Source organism: Glandiceps talaboti, chromosome 22 (genome assembly GCF_964340395.1).
Source record: "Glandiceps talaboti chromosome 22, keGlaTala1.1, whole genome shotgun sequence".
NCBI classification, from domain to species: Eukaryota; Metazoa; Hemichordata; class Enteropneusta; family Spengelidae; genus Glandiceps; species Glandiceps talaboti.
The window spans coordinates 1,890,952-1,918,093 of record NC_135570.1 but is presented as its reverse complement, the minus strand read 5'-3'; the positions used below and the strand labels follow the sequence as shown (position 1 = coordinate 1,918,093).

The 27,142-nt window shown below is 33.7% G+C and overlaps 1 protein-coding gene across 1 annotated transcript in view; it reads right to left on the bottom strand.

The window, feature by feature from the left end:
• Window positions 1-22: 22 nt before the first annotated feature.
• The window catches only part of LOC144451918 (bone morphogenetic protein receptor type-1B-like), a 56,296-nt gene continuing 29,176 nt past the window's right edge, over window positions 23-27,142 (bottom strand). Inside the window, exons 2-10 of the mRNA XM_078142824.1 lie at window positions 12,166-12,310; window positions 11,511-11,674; window positions 10,924-11,038; window positions 10,544-10,679; window positions 9,805-9,997; window positions 8,774-9,071; window positions 8,276-8,451; window positions 7,538-7,668; window positions 23-6,829 (exon numbers count right to left, since the gene is read on the bottom strand). Of these exons, the coding sequence (XP_077998950.1) occupies window positions 6,707-6,829; window positions 7,538-7,668; window positions 8,276-8,451; window positions 8,774-9,071; window positions 9,805-9,997; window positions 10,544-10,679; window positions 10,924-11,038; window positions 11,511-11,674; window positions 12,166-12,310 (1,481 nt within the window). The 3' untranslated portion in view covers window positions 23-6,706. The remainder of the gene's footprint in view (window positions 6,830-7,537; window positions 7,669-8,275; window positions 8,452-8,773; window positions 9,072-9,804; window positions 9,998-10,543; window positions 10,680-10,923; window positions 11,039-11,510; window positions 11,675-12,165; window positions 12,311-27,142) is intronic.

Below are 27,142 nucleotides of genomic sequence, written 5' to 3'. Positions count from 1 at the left end.
CTCCTTCACCCCCCCCCCCATATTTATTGTACATAGTGTTACCTAATATTTGTAGAATATAACAAAGAGGCAATGTCTGTCTAGCAATGTCATCGTTACTATGACTACAAGTTATTTTTGTTGTTTCAACCTTAAATCTGGCACCTTCCGTTTTCTATTTATTATATTATTACATATGCAGTTTACTCACATCTGTATGTAGTGTACAAATAACAGTTTCAAATTCTTACATTAAATGTATGCATATACACAAATGACAAAAGTATGCAAATTAGTACACAATTATGCACATGACAACAGATCAGAAGTATGCAAATTAGTGCACAATTATGCAAATTACAACAATCAGAAGTATGCAAATTAGTGCACAATTATGCACATGAAAACAGCTCTAAAGTATGCAAATTAGTGCTTCATCACTGTATATGCTACATCACTGTTATTAAGTGTTAGTTACATCACTGTACATGCCAATGTATTACATTGAAGCATGTGAATATGAGCTGATGTTTGATGGGTGAGATAAACTTCGCTAAGCATTTGTAATAATTTGTTGAAGAAACCACAGGAAAAAATTATTTCCAAGTAACTAATGCTATTCCATTGTATACATTTTGTACTTGATTGTAATTTTATATTATAATAGTTTGTTGTAGATAACAGGAAACATAACAGCTGATCAATATGGCTGTATAGAGATTTACAGTTGCTGTAGTTAAAATAAATGTTATGACATTAACACTGTCATGTAGAAACCTATGACAATGCTAACAGCATAAACATAGAGAAATAAGTGTGGTATAACTACACACTCTGCACCAATAAACACTGAAGTTAACCAACTAGCATATCAACCAGCATTAACAATGGTTAACCAGTATAAACTTGCATAAACACAGAAGCTGACTAGCATAAACTACTAGCATGGTATAACATAACCACTGAAATTGATGAACAGAAACTCTGAAATTGACTAGCATAGTTTAACCTGCATTACTTAACATAAAAACTAATGTCTACAGGATAAACACTAATGCCAACAAGTTAAACACTATTCAGGGCTCCAAATTAAAAAAAATTTTCTTTGAGTTACCAATTTCAGAAAGTGGTAGCCCATGGATGATAACCAGTAGTCCCATATTCATGAACTGAAAACAGGTTCCTCTATTGGAAATATATGTGTGTGTGTAAATCTTCATTCCTTCAAATCATCACATAATTGGTGGTAACCTAAGTGGGCTACCAGCTGAAAATTATGGTAGCCCCATGACAAGAATTGGTAACCTAGGTGGGCTACCAGCTGAAAATTGGTAGTCTGTGGACATGGGACTACTGTTAATTTCGAGCCCTGCTATTGGTATAATTTATATTGATACAAATTGCCTTTGTGGGTTGCTGAGGTGTACTGATATACTGGGTACATACCAAAGCAAACACTAAATAAAGAGGGTTGACATAAACATTGAAGCCAGTGTGCACAAAACAAAGAATATCTAGAAAGTACTGAGCACTAATTATATTGGCATGGTTACCTTGGTAACAATGTGCTATGGTAATCTTTTAGATTTCAGATTTAGAAATCAACATGTGACACAGTTTTATTCATGATTCTAACCAATGATGCTTGGATGGTACTGAAATAGTATTATAATTCATGTGATTACAGAAAATAAAATGAAGTTACATTTATATGGAAGTGATACAACATTAATAAATGGGTTGTTTTCAGAAAACACAAGAATCAAAATGTTGCCACTCAGAATGCGACAACTTCTCATGTTTTTTTTTTTAAATATCTGCATCAGTGTTCTTTCTCCCCATGGTAATCATGGAAATATATGCAACAAAAGAAAGCAATGCTAGGTAAATAAGTCGTTTTTTGTCTTGTGGCAGATCTCATGAGATCACACGTGAGCCATTGTGTCCATAGCAACCATGAGGGTGGTCAAACTGAAAGTGTCAAACACTTAGCAACACTAATGTTATCAACATCATCACACATGGCCATGACGAAAGCTTGACCACAATCATATTGACAACCATTGTTGCTAGGTATATTTGCATATCTCGCAAGATCTGCAACAAGACATAACTCCCTTATTTCACTGTTGATTTCAACTCGTAGTGGAATCATGGCTGGGGGAGAACTCTGCCTGCTCCCTCCCCTTTTCCTTTTTATCACCCCCCCCCTCCTTTTTACACTGAACACTACTTACACTGTTAACATTACATTATATCATTACACTTGTATGAAAAATAAATTGATCTATAGAAAAATATGCACCATAAAGATTAGAAGCGATTAGCCCAAATTTTACAAAACTTTCTGCTAAAAAGCTAGAAATAATCCCAAATAAAAATCTTTCCTGACAATAGGAAAGGCTGGGAAAAAAGTACTATGCAAATTATCATCAACAGACCATTCTCATTGGTTAAAATGATATATGTCTGTTTATTAGCCAGTAAAAGGATGACTGTCAATAATTTGGACTTTTCAAAAGTTTTGTAGAATTTCTGAATTGTTCACTAGTTTTAGGATGATTTCAATGAGATGAATTATTTTAAAATGTTAGCACAATAACAACAATGGCAGTTATGTTTACTATTCCTTATTTATTTTGAGACATGAAGAATATCAGTTTTATTCAATTTTATATTTTTGAATTTATTTGGTTTTATTTCTAAGATGAATTCATGCTACAAACTCTTGCTGCCCTGTCTTGATTGTTTTGTGACTGATATTTATGGCACAAAACACAAGATGACACTCAAAATATCAATTATGACAGGTAATCATATATAGAACAGTACTTGGGTTCATACACTGGACATTCTTGACATTTTTAGGAGTTTTCAAGAATGTTCATGTTATTTGCATTTATACTATTCCTGTTTTGACTGACAATGACTTTAGCCAAAACATGGGACGTAACCAAAACATGGAACGAGACCAAAAAATGGCGATTCAGTTACAGAATGAGCCATGTCAATGGTCAACCTATGTATATTTCACAACACACAGCCTTGATTTTGTCAAGAAAACAGAATTTTGTGACTGATCAAGTTTGAAAGAGTAATATCTATTTTTCTCCGATTTATTTTGTTTATTCCACAATTTGTTAGCATATGAACCCTTGTGACACATCCACACTCTGACAAATCATAGTGTTACCATTAATCAAATGTCAACATCTGTTTGTAACAGTTACTCCTATTGGTCCCTTTACCAGGTGTTAACTATTGGTTATATGCAAATTACTCATATATATTACAAGCTGGGAATGGTACAAATGGACTTTGAAAGTAGTGTTTTGTGTTACCTTAAATTTGATGAAATAGCAGCAAATAAAACTATAAATGATATGTACCAATATTAAAATACTCATATTTTTCAAACAATGACGATTTTTTTGGTCTTTCTAATAAAATTTGAAATATGTCATAATTTGGATTTTTTCAAATGGGTTTGAAAATAGTTAAAAGCGAAAATGTCTGGAAACTATAAAGGGTTATTTGATCCTCCAATATCAAATTTATAGCTGTGGCTAAACTCAACACAATTGCTTGTTTTGGGTAGGTGAAACTTACAACAACACATATTCTAAGTATCCAAAAGTTGAAAGATTTTATAGTTTGGCCACTGAGGGCAGTGTTCACAAGTAGACATTGAACAAGAAATCATCTTTTCAGCATGTTTCATGACTGAAGTCAATTGTTCCCTCAAATATTTCAAACAGGTTTGTAGGAAATGAGATAATATTTTTCACACAAAGTTTGTTGACTGCTTAACCCTCAAAGTCATTATTCATGTAGAGAGTGTTTTTCACATGACACTTCTCTCTCAATATTGAATAGTGCAAATCATTAGTCATTGCAAACCAGACATGGATCAGTTACTTTCTGACAAATATTTTTAAAACCCTACTACGTTTTTAAATGGGAAACCCGTCCAAATCAGTCAATCTTTTCTTTTAACTCTCAAATGGGAGGACCCTAATTTTTTTTCGATATTAAGTATTTATGATGAAACCAGCCATGTTTGTATTCCCATTTTCCATCATTTTTTTCCAAATTATTATTGACTATTTTGAATCGTTCACAGAGATATTCTATTTAGTTGTTTTCGCAAAAAGTTAACATCAAAGAAAAAAACCCATCAAGTCCTCCTCATTGACATCCTTTCACAAAACTGTGACCTATTAAATGCTTCCGGAAAAATACAGAACAGAATTTTTTTGAAGCATGTCTGACAGAAAGCTACCGAGAGTGCAACTATATACAAAGAATAACTTGGAAGAAGCGTAAGTTTGAAAACAGAGAACATCAAAAATAAATATGATATAATAAAATGTATTTAAGCACCTTACACTAACAATAATCTCTTGTGAGTTTAAAACCTCCATCTGGTCATATGTATTTTGTTATGAATTCTGAAAAAAAAACATGTAATTTAAAAAGTCAAATATTCTCATCGCATCTCTTACAGTAGATTGTGAAAACATTATAGTAATGTTGTTATATAGCCTGCTTTAAGTCCCTGTGCAGAGGCTCTGTTTGATGCAACCATTCAGAAACCAATAACAAACCACATGTTCTACACTACGATAGCGACATTGTAACTTCTTGCTACAATTTGTCTAAATGAAATAGACACAGACACATGTGATATGATGTGATGAGTACCTACGTTTTGATGTCTGCATCCCAGGTCTACATGCTGACATGTTAGTTCATTCCATCTAGGCAAACTATCACAAGAAACTGTATTCATTCAATCTTGCTAAATGAAAGTGTAGCATGTGTAGTTTGTTGGTGGTTTCTGCATGGTTGTATCAAACAGAGCCACTGAATGGTAACTTGACATGGTTTATAGTTGTAACTGAAGTAAATTTACAAACAGTTTTGTTACATGGGCCCCAACCTGTAATAACAATCTTACTATTGGATATCCATGTTGAATCAAATTCTATGTACATTATCACTTTAGGTGTATGACTGTAAAACAACAAATGTTGAAGGCCATTTTGTTATATTGCCCATACTTTGTGTATATTGATAGTTCTACACATTGGTGGTATATGGTGACAAACAGATGATATAAAATTCTCTTTTGTACATACACTTTATCATTCAAAACTTCAGTGTACAATAGCAGAGTAAAGATGTTGTACTGAGTTGTATATATGACAAGTTTGCTGAGCACTAGAAGTGACTTTGATAAAAATGACAAATTTCTGGCATCTAAACACACAATGTCTAAATCAGTCAGAGATACAGTGTACTTCAAAAACAGTACTCACAAAGTACAAGAGATGCAGTGATAGTATATATGACAATGATGTACAGTACCTGCTTAAAAAAGAAAACATATACACTGTATGGATACTGATATTTTACCACCAAAGTGTATGGTATTGTATGTTATGGATAGAGTACAGTGTGGGGAATTGACAGTGTACAGTATGAATGAATACTGTATGGGAGAGAATGTACAACTATGATTGGACAGTGTATGGCTATGCCAGTATGGTTTGGTTGGACACTACAGCTATGGTTGGACACTATGGCTATGATTGGACACTGTATGACTATGGTTGGACACTGCATAGCTAGAGTTGAAAACTGTTTGGCTGGAGTTGAACACTGTGTAGTTAGAGTGGAAAACTGACCAGTTAAGGTTGAACAATGATAGGGATACCATTTAGAAAAATAATGGTCCAAAAATAACATCCATACAGTATTCATCCAGAAACTAAATGTACCTGTCACATGTCTGTCACATGTCTGTCACATGTCTGGCCAGTATTTGTACATACAATATATCTAACATAATCCATACAGTATCCTTACATATATATACATTAACTTTTTTTCGACATGCAGTGTTCAACACAGATGATACAAACTAATACCTTGGACATATTGGGTATATTTCAATAAAGAATACTGATATTATTTTCTGACTTTACGTTGTTCAAAGTTTGGAAAAAGATGATGCTACAACTATGAACTATTATTAGAATGTCTATAAGTCTTCTGTCTCTCTCTCAACATTTCACAAAAATAAAACAGACAAAGGTGAATGATTTCATTCCTGTATCTTTCCAGACAAAGTTAGGATTTAGTGTAAACAACATCGGTTTGAATACCAAGTGGATTACTGAACTAAAATACAGTTTTTCTGTGCAAACTTGTCTCTCAAAAGATATACCACATAAAGGACACTCCTTGTTAAGCAATACTGATTTCTTAGACAATCTGTCTCAATGTGGAGGTAGCTATCACAATATACAATGTCATTTACATGACTTTTTCCCTAGCAAATTCTAACCCCCACTCTAAGGAGAATTGATTCCTATTTCAAATTCCCTAGTAAATGTTGACCCCCTCTAAGGAGAATTGACCCCCTGGTATAAGACTAAACATTAGTTAACAATATTGGTGGTTATATGGGGCAAACTCTTCTGTGTAAGTCCAAACATTTGCTTATTTTGGGCAGATTTCACTGCATGAGTCTGATTTGAATAAAAAATTGGTTATTTGGGACGAGCCTAAATTTGAATTCAGCTTGGACAAGTGAAGACTATAGCTATATAACTGGTACAAACTATTCAAATAAAAACTGTACATTATTCACTTTTCTGCTTCAAAACAATCAACAAAAATATGTGATCCCCCAAAAAACTTGACTATAAACTGACAATTTTTACACTTTCAGTTCTTCCTCTTTCATCCTTCCAATGGTTTTCTTGACTCGCAATGCTGTCAGTCTTGCAGCTGGGGTATGATGCCAGCATTCCTGCATGACTTTGGCCATCGTCCTTAAACACTGTTACAAAATGAATACAAATCATATAGTGGTTATGCACTGTTAGAAAATCAAGAAAAAAATCAACACATTTGCAGGTTTTTTACCTCATTTTCAATTCAAACAAAACATACTCAACCATTGTGCATTGGTTGTTCAGTATTAAGCTCACCAGGGCAATATTTCATTTATGAATTTCACAGAGCTCCAAATCATATTGTTGCTGTTCCTTCGTTTTACTTGTATTTGTACTAAGTGGCCCTTCGTCCAATAAGAGGCAATGACTTAGACTGAGTGAATGATTCATTGTGTGGACACTGCCTTAAGTTGTTTATTGCACAGTGTAGCAAATGATTATCAAGTCAGAACTCACAATGACAAATCTATAAAATAGTGAATTGAAGCACAACTGTACAGTTTATGTTATCATTTTACATGTTTATCGACATGTACAGTCAGTCAGTCAGTCAGTCAGTCAGTCAGACAGACAGGCAGTCAGACAGACAGACAGACAGACAGACAGACAGACAGACAGACAGACGGACAGACAGACGGGCAGACAGTGAGTGAGTCAGACAGACAGACAGACAGACAGACAGACAGACAGACAGACATTAGTGCTATCAAATTGTCACTGAGTAATTACCCATATCTATCAGTGCTCAAATATTTCTATATTGAAACATTTGATTCATCCTAGATAGTTGGTATGTTGCCATGGATACTTACATCATCACTATGCCATCTGTTGGGGATTGCAGGTCGTCTCTTCTCCACATATACTATTCTCCTCACTTCTTCCCAACTTGGGTCATGTGCCAAACTGTCGTAGTAGGGCACTTCTGCTGATTCAGCAATACCTATGATATCAACCCAAAAATCAAACTCTGTTAGTTCAACTTAATATATTATTATACCATTGCACAGAAAACAAACAAAAGTTTGAGATGAAAACCTCAACAAAGTATAGAAAGTACACTTTTTACAGCCAGTTGCAGACAAAGCTGGCACCCATAATGGTAAATGACACGTTAAATGGCTAGTGATATGGTGAAATTACAGTGATATTTGATTTGATGAGTTACAGATTTCATCTTAGTTTGCAAATGCTATGAATTTATGATGTATCAAGATCAGTGAGACTGATCACAAGGTTTCACTTTGAGATAGACACAATAAAGATAACACACAATTATTCTCTATAGGTGTCTGCTCTGTATTTTGTTACATTTGTACTTGTTATCATTAACAAAATAGAGAGTAGATTATAATTGTAAATAGCTTTCCACTATTGTCAACTTGTCACACTTCCTTTGTTTGCATATACACAGTTGGGAGAGTTAGGCTGGCCATTTATCAGAATCTTTTCAAGAAACACAACTTGTTAAAACAAAAGCATTTGACCCATGCCAGTGCGAGGGTGCTAACACAGCTCAGTACAATACTAGTATATACAAGTACACCTACCTCCTGAGACACACCTTCTGGCTATTTCCCACAACACAAGACCAAAACAATACATGTCAGCCATTTTGTATGCTTCAAAGTGGTTGGTATTCAGTGAGTTGTCAACAACTTCTGGTGCCATATACCTCTTAGTTCCAACTCTGGTATTTGGTGCAATATCTATATCATTTGTTTCACTGAGAGAAAAGCAACAAACAAACAAACAAACACTAATTGTTACTCAAAAGAAACAAACTCAAAACAATGTGCAATGGCGGCAGAGATGTAGTTAGTATTCCCAAACTACACAACTAAACGATAAAGTCAGCAAACGAATAGTTTGACAAAGTCTATCAACCTGAACAGAAAGTGTTACTCATACGTAATTAGAACCTTTGATAACAAGAACAGTTTATTAACAGTTTGACAAAGTTTGTCAAACTGAACAGACAAAGTGTTACTCATATGTAAACAGAACACTTGATTTGTGCAACAATACTAGGATGAATGTAAGCATACCTATTGTATCTGACAGCAAGTCCCATATCTGCTATGACACACGTGCCATTCTTTTTAACCAATATATTTTTACTTTTTAGATCCCTATGTGCTATCGCTGGTTTTCCTTGCATGCCAAATATTTCTGTGTGTAGATGTGACAATCCACTGGATGCTGTGTAAGCCAATCTGATCATTGATACTGTATCCAATGTAGTGCTTCGCAGGTAGTCGTAAAGTGAGCCGTTCTCATGGTAGTCTGTGATAAGGAGAAGCTGTGTCCATGACCCTGTACCTCTGATGTCAGCTGCTATAAAACCTACAGACATAAAAAAAAAAGTGAATTGTTTAGGTCTGGGAAATAGATCTGTTGCTGGTTCAAAGATGCTTCACACATCTCACCATGCAACACCACATATTGTGTATGTATAGAGAGTTTTTGTACGCTATTCAGGAGGATGTTTGTCACCTGACTGTAGCCTGGATTTCAACCCATCAATGTCATTCTTACTGTAGTCTTTGACAATCAAAGAGATCAACATGTCTTTTGTTATTTCAAATGTAATAAAGACAAAACAAGCCTAAATGTACCAACCTACATGACTTCGACTCACACACAGTGCATCTTAGAACTGCAAAACTGACTACTCTCATAACCTTATGATAGTTTTGGTAACAAGTAATGACACAAACAGATGTGTAAGACATTTTTGGCACACTGAGCATACTAACATTACATATAATCCATCTCATATATGTAGATATCTCCATAGCAACTATTGCACAACTACCTAAAATGTCAATGTCTCCATAGTAACTATTGTGTTCTCCACCACCTACCCAATATAGTCATCTGCCTTATATTTGTAAATATCTCCATAACAACTGTGTTCTTCATCACCTACCATATATGGCATGAAGCCATAGCAACTATTGTACTTTCCATCAGCTGCCTAATAGATGCAAATATCTCCATAGCAACCATTGTGTTCTCCATCACCTACCATATATAGCATGTAACCATAGCAACCATTGTGTTCTCCATCACTTACCTAAAATATGGTCATGTCTCATGAGGACAGTTTGATAAATTTCTGTTTCTCTGAACCAGCTGGCTTCCTCTGTTGTAAAGAATACTTTGACGGCAACATATTCTCCTCTCCACCTAGCTTTCCATACTTCACCATACCTTCCCTTCCCTATACTTGCAATCATTTGAATCTGTTTGGCAATTGTTCTTTGGACCTGTAAAATAAATGTTATCATCATCATCATCATCATCACAGATCTTGGTATTAAAGTGGCCATATGGATGAGGATTGGGTACTTATTTTGGATTTTTAATTTATAAGTTTTATCATTATCATGGCTTCCTACTTGAAAAATCAATGTGAAGCAACATTGACAAAGTCTGTGTTTGTAACTCAATAATTTCAAAAAACTCACAACTGTGTAAAAAATTTGTTATTGTATGCACAATGACAATTTTTTTACATATTCTTTAATCTTCTGCAAACAAACAATGACTTGGCATACCCCAAGTAAGGACTATCATTAGTTATACTTTCCTGTAATGTCAATCAACCAACCCCCCCCCCCCCCACTACCCCTAAATAAAGACTGCTGTTAGTTGAACTTACCAGTAGAGGCAATCAACCCCACCCTCACCCCCACCCTCACCCTCACCCCCTAATAAAGACTACTATTAGTTGAACTTACCAGTAGAGGCAATCAACCCCACCCTCACCCCCACCACCACCCCTAATAAAGACTACTATTAGTTAAACTTACCAGTAGTGGTAACCCTGAACCACTTCCTGAACTTTGATCTATCAAGTCTTTCAAAGTCTCACCAGGTGCAATATAATTTTCTTCGTTTTCTGTAACTTCCAAATCAAAACGACGTCTGTCTTCCCTTCTTTTGTACCTTTGAGAAGAAATGAAGTACAGAATTTGACAACATTGTTACAGAATTTGACAACTGTAGTACAGTTTTATAAGCCAGAATTAATATATTCATGGTTACACAATGAATATTCATGAGATGAAATTCCATATTTCTTGCTCTACTTGGTTTGTGTATGGTATAATCATATTTGATATCCTTCACTTTTAAATCAAAGGGAAAAAAGAGAATTTGTGATAAAATATTAGTTCTAAAGATCTCTTACCTTAAATAGACAAAAGCACATGTGATAATAAGTATAACGAGGCACACGGTTACAGATATTAATAAAGCTATCTCGTGAATACTTTCTTGGAGATAATCTGGCTCTGAGCTTCCTCCTTTGAAAAGATAAAATAGATAATGAAAATAAATGAATGAATCACAAACATCAAACAAAGAAATCCACACACTATTACTGTAGATAATCCACTGGTGAGATGTACAAGCTGGCCAAATCCTTATGTTTAGTTTCAATTGTCTTCCTTTCAATGTACATAAACCATGACTTGTACTTCATCATTCAGCATGTACATTTTTAACTGTTTGTCTGTCAGCTTCACTCTGTATTTCGATCTACACTCCTGTTTTGTAGCTTTCCTTTTCATCTAGTATCTTTTTAAAGCATTTGAATTAAATTTTATCTATTTTTATCATTTTTGCATGATTCCCGAGAAACTCAAACATAGAGAAGGTGGTATTGTACATTGGGCAAAACTGAAAATCATATCATATGACAGAGAGAACAAATTCAGTAAAAACAAAAGAATTGCATTACAACTTATGAGGGCGCTATTCAAAAATACCCCTTACCTGGTGGTACTGTAGTAACTACTGGAGGAAGTGTAGGATTCAAATCTCGGTTACAGTAATCGCCGTCATCAATTTTACAACATTCAATTACTGTGGCGACTTGATGATTTTTAGCTTTACACTGCATATCAGCCCCTTCCTCTGGAGGTGTGCAGCCATACGACCTTTACAAATAAAAATAAACACAGCTGGATTGTCAGATCTTTATTTCTTCACTACCTTTCACTCTTCCCTTCAATTATTTGTATAAAACTTTTGATTCTACATTGTAACACTTTTCCCAACCAATTATTTTCAACATATTTTCAAAATAATTTTGTAAGATTTTTACTTCTTCACTATAAGCACTTTCTCTTTCCAATTATTTGGTACAAATATTGTAAGGTCTTCTCACGTCACTTGCAGCCACATTGGATTCTAAAATGACTAAATTTTGATATCATTTTGTCCTCTATTTAAACAGTTTGTATGGTAACCCCACTGGCCTGATTTTTGTCTTGGTTTTAACTGAGAATAAGTTGAAGTTTTCTTTCACACAGCAACAAAAAAACTTTAAAGTGTTTATTTGCAAGGTGTATTCTATGTGAACAGTCAGTAATTGTCATATTTTAATGTAGTTACTGTAGTTAATAAATAACAAACAAATATACATTACCTGATTGGGATACCGTCATCTTCCATCCCTGGTGCAAATGCTTGTATTTGGCTGAAACATTTACCTCCTTCTTCAGGATAGCATGTATTGTTGACAGCATCTTGTGGACAATGTTCTAGGCAATAACACCTCCATCGGGCTTCCTCTGTAAAATGATGAAAAAACGATAAAATGTCAATACATTTCAGTTATAATAAAAATATGTGTATATTGGAAGGAGAGGTAGACTGGCACCACTCCCTTGGCAGAATTTTTTTTTTGAGTCTTTTGAGTTTGATATTCATTTTAAGTTTTGTGAAGGAAAATGTGTTCCTCAAAAAAAAAATATTTCCCAGTTACTGGTAGTCTCTCAGGGCTATACATATTCACACCACTGTTTCACAATCAATCAATCAATCAATCAATCGATTGATTGATTAATTAATTATGATACAAATCAAATTGTCGTATCGATACTTAGTTTACAACTCTACTAAATCCTGGTTTCCTTACAAGTATTATTTTATCAGTAGAGCTATATAGGATCATAGTCGTGTTCTGGACCAACTTCTTTTATACATTGTAGTTTGCCAAATATCACCATGGAAACTTGGTCTTTAAAACACCTTCACAGTATAAATTATGAATTGCTCTTCTAAAATTCTTACATTGATTTTCAATTACGTCTTGAAATGTTTCACATTGTCTGAAAGCTTGAGGTACACAGCGCCCTCTAGAGGACAAAGGGTTTCTTTGATAAATCAATCTCAATGACCACGTACCTATAACTCGCATACCTCAAATCCTTTGTAGCTTTTGAACATATTAAACCCTTATTCAAACACCACTGGCAGGATGTGATACAAATACCTTACAAGTATTTTAACAGGAACATTCCAATCAAAATCTGTCCAACTTTGACAAACAGTGGAAATTAAATGTAAACAGAAAGGTATACGTTTCCATGACTGACCTTGCATGCTGTGTTTGATCTAGTGAGTGAACAAAGCCTAAGCTATTAGCCCCTTACAGTACAAACTAAAATCTACCCTGATATTATTTCTAAATACACATTCAGTTTTTTATTCTCCTTTTCTCTTACGATAGGAAATGTTAGTTTTGTAGGTAAATGCTATATCAGACTGTCTTTGTTTCCATGGAGATAACAAGGAAAGTATTCTTTCCTGCCTTGAAGTGTATTGAAATGGACAAGAGAGTGAAGACAAGTACCGGTTCAATTCAAGGAGTCAAACGTATTTTGAAAGCACACCTAAAATAGCTATGAAATGAGGTCATGATATGCAAATTACTATGTGATTGACACTTTGTTGGAAAAGTTCTGATCTAACGTTTTATCCACTAAGATGGCATGACTATTTTGGTATGTACCAGTACATGTATGTCATACCTATCGAACCATTGTTAGAGGGGGTCATTTTCCTGATACCAAAATGGACACCTATTTCTGATTGTTTTGAATTCACAAGACTAACCTCAGTATTTTGATATTTCACTTACATCCTCACGTAGAGGAGATCAAAACCTTTCTAAATATGTATGATTTATTGGGTGTTGAAAATATTCATATCAAATAAAATGCGACAAATGTGACAACACTTTCTGTGTGGTCTAATACTTTCAAGGTTCACTTTGAAATCAAATTAAACATTAGACGTTCAAAACAATTATCTGACAAAACTATAGAAAAAGTTGACCCAGAACTATAGGATAATCCTATATGATCCTTCTAGCTCCACTGGGATTGAAACCCTGGCCTTTAAAACAGAATGCAGAGTAACCACAGCAACTAGCCAGCTATGACTAGAACAAACTTTTCCATGATATTTGTTTGATTCATGTTGTACACTAGTTGAAGTATACAGTGTAGGAACAGTTTATCATAAAACCATCCTATAAATTTACCATTTCTGTCAAGATCTGTAAAACCCAATTTTGATACCATATTGCATTTCATGACTACTGACACCATATATGTACTTTATAATTAGATGGGATAGTACTAGTAACATGTACCCTGTACTCATTCAGTTAAAGCAGTGACTAAACTCAAAGCTGTGATAGAAATTGATTAATACGCTAATTTCAAAGTTTCAATGTACATTACATTTAGTCCATGTGAGCTTAATTATAAGGAACCACAAACATTTCATTTACAATACATAGTTTCAGTGTCAGTAGATACAATTAATCTGAGTACTTCCACCCCCATCCCCACCCCCACCTCCCCACCCCAGGTATTTTATTGGCATTTCCAACCCAAATCATACAAGTACATATGATGGAAATCTGTTTGAAGTTTTCAAGATTTGTCTACTTTTAGTTACCATGGTTTTTAACAGTTTATCAAAGCTTAGGCACTGTAGTCTGCATAGTGTCCCAAGGTTTATTGAGGAATACTTCAGCAGCACAAACTCATGTCCATTGTAATGTACGACATACAGCATACATGTAAAACAGACAATTTACACTTTACTCTGTGGTCACCCAATGTGATATATTATATATACCACTGAATTGATAAACAGCAATTTCTTATGACACACCAAAATTTAGTATTCTCCTCGCTCCTTATAGTTTTAGTTTTATTATCTTGAGGTTTCATATATCTGTTTATAGCTATTCCAGAGTTTGCACTCAAAACGAACGCTACAAGTCAAACTGTAGAAACTGACAACTGAAATTGCAAGTTGGGCAGATTTTTCTGCTAAATCATACCTTAGGTACCTGCCAAGAAATCTGACATTTCCTGACTACAACATCGCAGTGCTATTCATGAATGCTACAACATATATTCAGAAAGCGTTACATGACCAAAAATATGCTGAAAAGTACAATCCCATCAAAAACATCAAACATCACAATGCATCGCAAAATTTTTTTAATGAATCGCACTATGAAACTACACTGAAATCATTAGCGAGATCTGAGTCATATCCCATAATACTCATTTCAACATTTTGCCGAACATCACTACTTTTTGTCATTTTTGAGTTCTTGCAGCTACTCTCCCTCTTTTAATTTACACATCTCTTACAAAATTACTATGAGTCATTGATATAATTCACACACAAAAAAAACCACCCATGTTTAATCATTTTGACCGTCAAGTTGGCAGACATCTAAAGATGGAAGGCAGTATAGTGAACTATCAAGATACATTAAATGTGACATCTAACTACACTACATTGTACATTGCCATATGATTCATTTACTGACACAGTCTGATTCATTCTACACATAAATTTGCTAAGATGATAATTTTCCATACACTATTTACATTCCTTTGTTGTGTTATAAATATCCATATGCTGAACCAAATTCAATTCATTGAGTTTTAAAATTGGATTACTTTTCATGAATTCAATTCATTGAGTTATAAAATCAAATTAATTGTTTGTCTATGAGACTAAATAAATGAATTTTCAGAGAGGAAAAAAATAAATTAATGTTGTATTATTTATGAATTGCACTACCATTATGTACACATGGCTATATGCTGTATACTTTCAATGTTTCATTATGTACACATGGCTATATGCTGTATACTTTCAATGTTTCATTGTGTACACATGGCTGTATACTGTATACTTTCAATGTTTCATTATGTACACATGGCTGTATGCTGTATGCTTTCAATGTTTCATTGTGTACACATGGCTGTATACTGTATACTTTCAATGTTTCATTATGTACACATGGCTATATACTGTATACTTTCAATGTTTCATTATGTACACATGGCTGTATGTTGTATGCTTTCAATGTTTCATTATGTACACATGGCTGTATGCTGTATACTTTCAATGTTTCATTATGTACACATGGCTATATGCTGTATACTTTCAATGTTTCATTATGTACACATGGCTATATGCTGTATACTTTCAATGTTTCACACACATACAGCCACACATACAATGCACACACACACACACACACACACACACACACACACACAGTCATACACATGTACATGTGCATACATACATATACATTTGTATATGTAAATGTATTGTTACATACATACATACATACATACATACATACATACATACATACATGTGTACATACATACATACATACATGTAGTGATATACCCAAACACAATCATTTTTACTTACACAATAACCCCCTCCCTCCTCCCTCTCTCTCTCTCACACACACACACACATACATACACATACACATACGCACACACACACACACACACACACACACACACACACACACACACACACACACACACACACACACACACAGTCAAATTGATCCTTCTTGTCTGGGTGCAAATAACTTAATTATACTGTACATCTGGTTCAGATATATAAACTGTATACTATAGTTTGCTAGGTTTGCATTTATTCAAAACAGGAACTACATGTATCATGACTGCAAGATTCAAAAGTCAGGTTACCAAAAATGTAAATGTAGTACACAAAGCTGAGTAAAAGAGAAGCAATTTTTGATTACATGCTGTCTAACTTGTTGATGGATATAACATATATACATAAAGGTACAGTATGAGTCATCAAGACTTTGTCACAGTAATAGCTATCACTAACTCACATCTATGTCGGCTGACATTTGGCTAATGAAAAGCCCTGGCATATACAAGTACAGCTTTTACACATTCCTAGTACATGTACATATTTTCCATCAAAACCAAGTATTACATCAGGACAGGAAACAATATACGTCATGTCTGTATACTCACTCCATCTTTGTCAAGGTATTATGTAGACACAGTTTGAAAATTATCATGATTTAGCAATATATTAAGACTAATAAGAGGTGTTCTGTTACATTGGAGTTTATAGTGTCCTTATCTCTATGCACAACTCCAGTCCACTTATCCACTTACTTACTTGTTCTATATTCATTATTACTTTGATATTATGATTATAATCTCCTTGGGTATATTTACTTTTTATTACACAAAATTTGTAGAATCTATTTAATGTTTTTATAATACCTGCTAATTGACTTCAGAATAAATAATGTGGGTGTTTCAAGTTGCTTTTTATCTCCCAACCTCCATCCTCAACTTGTTTAACTACCGTACTCATTGTTTGACTGCCTGTTCCTATCTCTCTCTCTCTCTCTCTCTCTCTCTCTCTCTCTCTCTCTCTCTCTCTCTCTCTCTCTCTCTCTCTCTCTCTCTCTCTCTCTCTCTCTCTCTCTCTCTCTCTCTCTCTCTCTCTCTCCCTCCCTCTCCTCTCTCTCTCTCTCTCTCTCTCTCTCTCTCCCTCTCCCTCTCTCTCTCTCTCTCTCTCTCTCTCTCTCTCTCTCTCTCTCTCTCTCTCTCTCTCTCTCTCTCTCTCTCTCTCTCTCTCTCTCTCTCTCCTATTCCCATTTTTCTAAGTATGTAAAATTTCTATCAAAACGTTTGTATTAGTACTGTTGCTAAGCAACTGTACAAATTTGAATTTTGGAATGCTAGAAGAAACAACATGGCATATATGCCACGACACTGGAAAATTCCACATGTTGTAACTTGTATACACAAAGTCCTTCTCTGAACATTACATTTAAATTTTAAATCTACGCATACAGACTGACACAGATTACCGTATCTTATCAATGAGAAAATGAAAATATATTGATTTTCCATGTACTATCTAGGAGGTCAAGGTTAATGCTAAGTACAGATTTAGAACAATTTATTTACTTTTGTCAAGGTTGTCAGATGTGAACTTCTCACAATTACAGGTTATAATCATGTTGAATATAAGGACATTTTAGAAGAAAATTAACAGGAGTGAAAAATATGCCTTCTGTTGTTTTTGTTGTTGGTCAGGGCATGGTTACAAACTTTCAGAGCAAAAGCCAGGCAAGACAGAAAGAGCTGAGGGTGGGGAGATTTGTTGTTGTTTGGCAGGAAAATGGGTTTTTAAAGATTCAGGAACAGAAGACATCTAAGAAAGAGAACTGACAGTTTTGAGATTTGTTATACTTTAGTTTAAAGTACAATGTGTTACCATGGTTACAGTTATTCTGGAGATAAATGCAAGACTGTTTTACAATTCACTGATAAATCTAAGTCATAAAGCTAATTCATGAACTGTTTGAGTTCAAAACCATGCAGAAACAAGTCAAAAACCAATTACATGATCAGGTAGATACATGATACATCACGGACAAGAACTTTGTTGAAGGTGTATGTGGTTAATATTGGTGGACTACAGGAACAGTTTTGATTCATTCTATGAATACATGTGTTACACTCACAAGTACAAATAATCAATTGTATTACACCTATACACTTCATAGTTATAGCCTGTATTGGAAGTAGTCATAAAAACATCTCTATTAGGCCAACAATTGTTTCTGGTCAGCGCATGCATCACTTAAATTGTAACCCTAGCTTCGGTCTTTTTCTGTGTGTTTGTCCAGTCCATGCAGTCTGCACATCTGGGGAAACACAAAAATAACTCTCCCTACATATACTTCAGTGAAGACAACTGCAGAGCCAATCATGAACAAAAGTACTACATAAAAAAAACAGTAGAACTAAGTGACAGGTTTGTTGAGAATCAAAAAAAAATCACGTCTTCGCACCACTTTAGACAGAATGTGACATCCTCACCAGAAACAATTCTTCTCTTTTTTTGCCTTTACTCAATATGAACTGGTGTGCTTGTTGGTCACACAAAAAAATACTCAACATTCTTTTGCTGCTCCGGATATTATCATGTGTGTAATAACAAATATTTGATACACAACATTTAACCAAATGATGGGCCAACAAAGAGTTGCAATTTTGTGCCGAATATGTCACCTAAAGTTTCAAAATTAACAGGAGAAGTAAAGACGTCACACATTTCTGTCTATTTGACATCCATTTAAACAAAATACATGAACATTATCAGAAAACTAACTATTATAAATTGGGAGGTCATCCTAGGTCAACACATGATCATAAATTGCTAATGTTGTCAATAGCAACCAAGATGGCTACCTCTTTAGGAAGTGCTGAACGTGACAAGTCTACTTAAATTCGATCAGACGGTTTTATGGGGTCACAGACGAGGTCAAATAGGATCCAGTTTGGTTCCAACAATCATTAGACAACTCGTCATGTGGAAACATTTTCAATAAATCTGACAAAACACTACATTAGCTCCGTGCTCTTTGTCACAAAAAAATCACACAAATTGCAATTTAGTGAAGTACCCAGATTTAAAAAACAACAAAATTTATGTGTCTGCAAATTGAGATGGAGTTGGAAAGGCACGTTTGTAGCTTCGCCCTCCTTTGTTTATTTATCCAAGAAATTCAAAAATTGCAAAAAAACAAAGAAAGCATGGGCTAAATTACAGACAGGACATGCTTAAAAACAATATATCATATGATATTGTATTCGAACCAATCAACCCTGGCTTTATAGCTCTATTTATCATAATCATATCAACTAGTATAAACATCAAGCCTACATTTATTCCATATTGCAGCTAAATCTCAACTTCTGTATTAAACACTTACAAGTTATCTTAACTTTAATTCCAACATTAACACAATTTCGTGGGAAGCAGCTCACAAAGGAAGTGTCCACCCCATCACCTACCTGACTTTGGTGTAATAATTTAGGTGCAATGAGCCTGAATAATATATTTTAGGCCAAATTTGCTTTGGATTATTATTTCAAATGAAATAACTTACATGTATATTATTGTGTACAATGTGTGACATTCTTTATGTACAATGTGTGACATTTTTATGTACAGTGTGTGACATTTTTATGTACAATGTGATATCTTTTATGTACAAAACGTGATATTTTTATATACAATGTGTCTGAATGTTAACTGAGGGTAAATAGTATTGGGTATGTCATTTTATACACAAACTCACAAGGTACATGTATCTCATTTTGTTTACAATGTTAAACTATTACAGTTGTAACATTTGTAACATTTCTGTCCCTGGCTATATCTATCATTTCTATGTGTACACATTTCAACCAGACATGAAACTTATGTATTTTGCATGTCCTGAAACAATATACGTAGATAGTACCAAGGTATCCTCCACACATACATGTAAGTTCAGTACAAAGGTATCCTGCACACATGCTGCCTTCACTGAAGGGTTGATGTTGTTTGATTTGACAAGATGGTGGCCAACTTCAAAGACTATTGTGCTAACTAGAAAGTGTGTTGGGAGGTTAACGCAAATACGTCATCATCCACTTTGATAATCTCCCCTCAAGCTAAGAACATCACAGAAATTACCAAACTACAAATAGTACAGAATATTATATGATGCTACTAGTAAAACGATACCTTTATGAATTATGATACAAAGTGTCAAATGTAAGACATGTCAGATTGGTACTGTATATGAAGTCAAATGTTACCAATGTCAGTCGCATACAGGGCTTCACATTCTTAACAAATAGACTTAGTGATGGCCTCATTTCTTATGAGTGTGCCCTAACAGTGGAGATGAAACGTACTCTGTTACATGAGACAAACATGTGTGAATTGGTATGCATGGTACCACGTATTCATAGAAATGATGTATTACAGTACACCCATAGCCACACTACACATTGAATCTCCGAGTCAATCATACACAAAATTGTAACCACTGCAAAGAAATCCAACCCTACACCTTTCCCTAAAACTTGACCCTACACAGCTACCTTTTCTTAAAGTCAATATACATCACTGATATAAAAACCACTGCATATACAGGTTACCATGGTAGCAGACAATAGCAGACTATACACATCTTGCATTTTTAGTACACATCCACACAGGGTCAGACAGAATAGTGACACAATGTTCAGTTTCCATGACAACCAAAACACATAGTTATTAGTAGAGATACCATGACAGTCATTTGAAAAACACCGCTATTCATCTTGATTAAGTTAATGATGTGGTCAGATTTAAATGATGTATTGTATGTGTTATCTTGTGTTTGCTTATTAATACATTTTTCACTTTATATATATAAGATTAATTAGTTGTACAATACGTTGCAAACTGAACTGTAAAATGTATTTGCCAATAAGCTTTCACTGACATTGCTCTCTGTCTGTCTGTCTGTCTGTCTGTCTGTCTGTCTGTCTGTCTGTCTCTCTCTCTCTCTGTCTCTCTTTTTTCTGTTTCTCTCTCTACATGTATCTCTCTCTTTTCTTTCTCTCTCAGCTATAAACATTACTTATGTGTAAATAAATGTACAAACTATTCAAGTTGTACAAAAATGATATAATTTTTACTCAGTCAGTAGTTAATATTTTCATAAGAATAACATGTATATACATGTAAATCAATACAGAAACATTTCACCTTAAAATCTCACCTTGCATCTATTTTACTGACAGAGGGCGCACTATCATAAAAGGTCTATTTACTTACCGACCTCTACACTGTGCTGATTACCATTTATACCTCCACTCACATAATCTACTTTCTATACAGTATCATTACCATTTACACCTCCACTCACAGTCTAGTTCCTATACAGTATCGTTACCATTTATACCTCCACTCAGTCTAGTTCCTATACAGTATCGTTACCATTTATACCTCCACTCACAGTCTAGTTCCTATACAGTATCATTACCATTTACACCTCCACTCACATAGTCTAGTCCCTATACAGTATCATTACCATTTACACCTCCACTCACATACAAAATGTAGTCTAGTCCCTATACAGTATCATTACCATTTATACCTCCACTCACAGTCTAGTTCCTATACAGTATCATTACCATTTACACCTCCACTCAGTCTAGTTCCTATACAGTATCATTACCATTTACACCTCCACTCACAGACCACAGTTGGCATTCAGACTACCATCTCACCAAACTAAAAGAATTTAGTTTTTTTATACTACATTTATCATACACTGATCTACTGATCTCACCCCCTTACTTGTATATGAAGATTTGGATGAAACCTTTTGTCTATTTAATCTCTTAAAAAGTTACTGTCATCAGCCCTTGTACCGACGACTAAACTTTAGATTTATTGAGAATCTTTTACTACATGTAGCTTTCAATAAAGATGGAATAAATAGTCAATATTATTTATTGAACAGCTTAATACAAATTAAGGCACACACCTTGCAGGTGGTCTGAGTATGGTGATAATTTTGACTTTTTGACACTTACTAGGTTTTTATATGTCTAAAATTATGTGTTGCTGGGATTTCTTATCACTTTTCACTGATATTTGAACCAGGTGGTCTGCAGGTGTGCACAGTGCAATTACACAAGCCAGTCTGACCTTTAACATTTGGTGCACTGATATAACAGTATAGCATGCCAGTTAACAAACACACTGTTTGGATTACACAGACTTTTCACCAGCATTTCATGACATGGCTCACCAATAGAGGATTACCAACACAAACTTTGCATCGCTTGACGCCCTTAAACAGCATGGTCTTTGTAATAACTAACCGCTCTAAAACACAAAATATTTCTTTCCTTGTAATTCAAGTGGATCCCCTGGCTTGGAGTCAATAAAATGTACCCATACATTGGTTTGGATTGCCAGTTTTCAGTTGGAATTTGTATAATTTGGTAGGTTTTTGTTCTGCCTGTATGCTTTGAGTTTGGTCATATTCTTTACTGATAAACTACAGACAGTAGATGTAGTTTTCATGATTACAACCCTTACAAAGCGGTATTTTGTCCATGTCAATCATCAAGTTCTAACCCAAAGCTATCTCTGTCTAACACAAACAATACAAACAATACATGTGAAGTGTTCCTTTTCAATGTCAAATTCACAAAAAGACCGACAAAGAAACAAAAATACAAAGAAATGTACAAGTCTAGGGAAGCAGACGTGACAAACAAAACACCGCTTTTGGCATAGTCTAGAAATAGACACTATTCTCATGGACACACTGACATAATCTTTTCATTGCATGCCTGTTGTGACAAAACATAAAAGATTTTCATTTTTCATCAATAATATGTCAACATAATCTCTGTACAGTAAAATTTTGGTACCCCTTCCCTTCATCTCAATGGTTTATTTGTAGGATTTCACTCTAAAATACAGCGGAAATTAAAAACAATTTTTTAAAAAAAGAAAGAAAAGACTTGATTCCATCAACATTAGCTGGAAAGAGCTACATTTGTACTTGATCACAGACATTCACTGTAAACTATATACACATGTAAATGTGATATTCCAGACTGAGAAGCCAATTGCCAATATATAGTTTGTGGCTCAAAAATGAGTCATACCGTACATACATATTAGTACATGTCTGTTGTCAAAGATTTTCCACTACTTGGATTGCCCTAATTCCGACATAAATTTCTATGCAGTAAAACTATTTTGAATTCTAATGTCATATTATGTAGGTTCAGTACCCGTTACGGCTTACTATTTGTCAGAGGTATTTAGTACCCATATGATACATTTTATAGGTTGAACAATACACACATTATTTACTGCTTACTGGACGAGTATCTTAAAGAGTATTTTAGTATAACTGCTTACAAGTATCTTATAGAGTATTTTAGTATAACTGCTTACAAGTATCTTATAGAGTATTTTAGTATAACTGCTTACAAGTATCTTATAGAGTATTTTAGTATAACTGCTTACAAGTATCTTATAGAGTATTTTAGTATAACTGCTTACACGTATCTTATAGAGTATTTTAGTAGAACTGCTTACAAGTATCTTATAGAGTAATTTAATATAACTGCTTACAAGTATCTTATAGAGTATTTTAGTAGAACTGCTTACAAGTATCTTATAGAGTATTTTAGTATAACTGCTTACAAGTATCTTATAGAGTATTTTAGTATAACTGCTTACAAGTATCTTATAGAGTATTTTAGTAGAACTGCTTACACGTATCTTATAGAGTATTTTAGTAGAACTGCTTACACGTATCTTATAGAGTATTTAGTATAACTGCTTACAAGTATCTTATAGAGTACTTTAGTAGAACTGCTTACAAGTATCTTATAGAGTATTTTAGTATAACTGCTTACAAGTATCTTATAGAGTATTTTAGTAGAACTGCTTACAAGTATCTTAGAGTATTTTAGTATAACTGCTTACAAGTATCTTATAGAGTATTTTAGTATAACTGCTTACAAGTATCTTATAGAGTATTTTAGTATAACTGCTTACAAGTATCTTATAGAGTATTTTAGTAGAACTGCTTACAAGTATCTTATAGAGTATTTTAGTAGAACTGCTTACACGTATCTTATAGAGTATTTTAGTATAACTGCTTACAAGTATCTTATAGAGTATTTTAGTAGAACTGCTTACACGTATCTTATAGAGTATTTTAGTATAACTGTTTACAAGTATCTTATAGAGTATTTTAGTATAACTGCTTACAAGTATCTTATAGAGTATTTTAGTAGAACTGCTTACAAGTATCTTATAGAGTATTTTAGTAGAACTGCTTACAAGTATCTTATAGAGTATTTTAGTAGAACTGCTTACAAGTATCTTATAGAGTATTTTAGTATAACTGCTTACAAGTATCTTATAGAGTATTTTAGTAGAACTGCTTACAAGTATCTTATAGAGTATTTTAGTAGAACTGCTTACAAGTATCTTATAGAGTATTTTAGTATAACTGTTTACAAGTATCTTATAGAGTATTTTAGTATAACTGCTTACAAGTATCTTATAGAGTATTTTAGTAGAACTGCTTACAAGTATTTTATAGAGTATTTTAGTAGAACTGCTTACAAGTATCTTATAGAGTATTTTAGTAGAACTGCTTACAAGTATCTTATAGAGTATTTTAGTATAACTGTTTACAAGTATCTTATAGAGTATTTTAGTATAACTGCTTACACGTATCTTATAGAGTATTTTAGTATAACTGCTTACAAGTATCTTATAGAGTATTTTAGTAGAACTGCTTACAAGTATCTTATAGAGTATTTTAGTAGAACTGCTTACAAGTATCTTATAGAGTATTTTAGTATAACTGCTTACAAGTATCTTATAGAGTATTTTAGTAGAACTGCTTACATATATCTTATAGAGTATTTTAGTATAACTGCTTACAAGTATCTTATAGAGTATTTTAGTAGAACTGCTTACATATATCTTATAGAGTATTTTAGTATAACTGCTTACAAGTATCTTATAGAGTATTTTAGTATAACTGCTTACAAGTATCTTATAGAGTATTTTAGTATAACTGCTTACAAGTATCTTATAGAGTATTTTAGTATAACTGCTTACAAGTATCTTATAGAGTATTTTAGTATAACTGCTTACAAGTATCTTATAGAGTATTTTAGTATAACTGCTTACAAGTATCTTATAGAGTATTTTAGTAGAACTGCTTACATATATCTTATAGAGTATTTTAGTATAACTGCTTACAAGTATCTTATAGAGTATTTTAGTATAACTGTTGGATTGACAATCTAAATCTAACCTTCCATCTCTAAATCCTTAATATAGTAAGTATATATTTCATCCAGTTCATCAAATATATTCAAATGTCAAAATTAGATGAAAATATGATCAAGTCATGTACGTTTCACCAATGTAGGTTATAAGTTGGCAGTAGCCAAAAAATGTCTGGTCTGTTAAAGCACTGTTGTAATTCATGTGGACATACAGATGATATAAATTATGGTTATTCTGTTTAAATGAAATTTATGTCCTGCCATACTTCAAATGCTTAGCATCATAAACATCTCTGTCAAAATGTTGTCCAGCTGTTCCAATTTTCAAACCATGATTTAATAGAGTTGAAATGATCTTCTCTGTGTATGCACCATTTGGCAGGTTTACTTTTACATTTGTATAGCCAGTGTTACCTGTAAATCTAGTTACGATGTACAAAGATGAATATCATACAGTTCCTTTGTTATGCAAATATCACAAATATATGGTGATAATAAGGTTGACAAGGCAGCAATGTTTGTCTTCTGCACTTAAAAAAATATTATTTTGTAAGTTCCCGAATATTCAATAAAGCAGGGATCATTGGAATACTAATGTTTTTGCACTGAAATAATTCTCTGTATATAAAAGACAAATAGATAAATAAGCTAGCACCAGTGTGTTATTGAACACAGATGTGTCTATTATGATGTGTCTAATATGATGAATATAATACAACATAAATATATGATTGTAGTTACACCATGTAGACATATAACCAGAAATCTATGAATATACATCATAACACAACTACACCGAGGCCATGAGAGATAAGACCTCATGAGGCATGAGATATAAGACCTCATGAGGCATTAGATATAAGACCTCATGAGGCATGAGATAAAAGACCTCATGCCATTTCAGCATCAAATTGTTCATGTTACTGTCCAACAGTTTTACCATATACATGTACATGTAGTTGGAAAGTAACACATGAAAACTGCATATATTCAAATTTTAAAATCACTTTGAATGATGAAGTGCTGAAATTAGAATATATAAAAATATAATCTTGTTGATATTCACTTTATGATCAACATAAACTTTCATAGTCCAAAACTTTTTGAAAATACTGAGATAAATGCAATGAAATAAATATACTGTACATGTATTACAATTTCTCATTTGTGATATCTGTTAGGGGTTCCCAAATATGGCCTCTGATATTTACAAAATCTGTCTGCTGACATTATACATGCACCTGAGATCTTTTTGTAGTTGTCTTTCATGGGGTTTTTTGTTTGTTAGTTTTTGTTGTTGTTTTTTGGGGTATTTTTGTTTGTTTGTTTTTTGTTTGTTTGGTTTTGTTTTTGTTTTTTTTGGGGGGGAAATGCCTTCACATTTTTTTTTTTGTTTATGCTCAAAATTATCTCCTGATATCTGAATAGATCATTTTTTGGATGAGGGTATTCTCAAAGATGCCTTCACATAGCTCTGTTCATATATACAAAATTTATCTGTCGACATTTTCTCTGAACTGATCATCTACTTGGCAGATTTGTAAAATGCAGTGAAATGCAATATTGCAATCACAACTATTAAATTCACAGAAGTACAGTTTC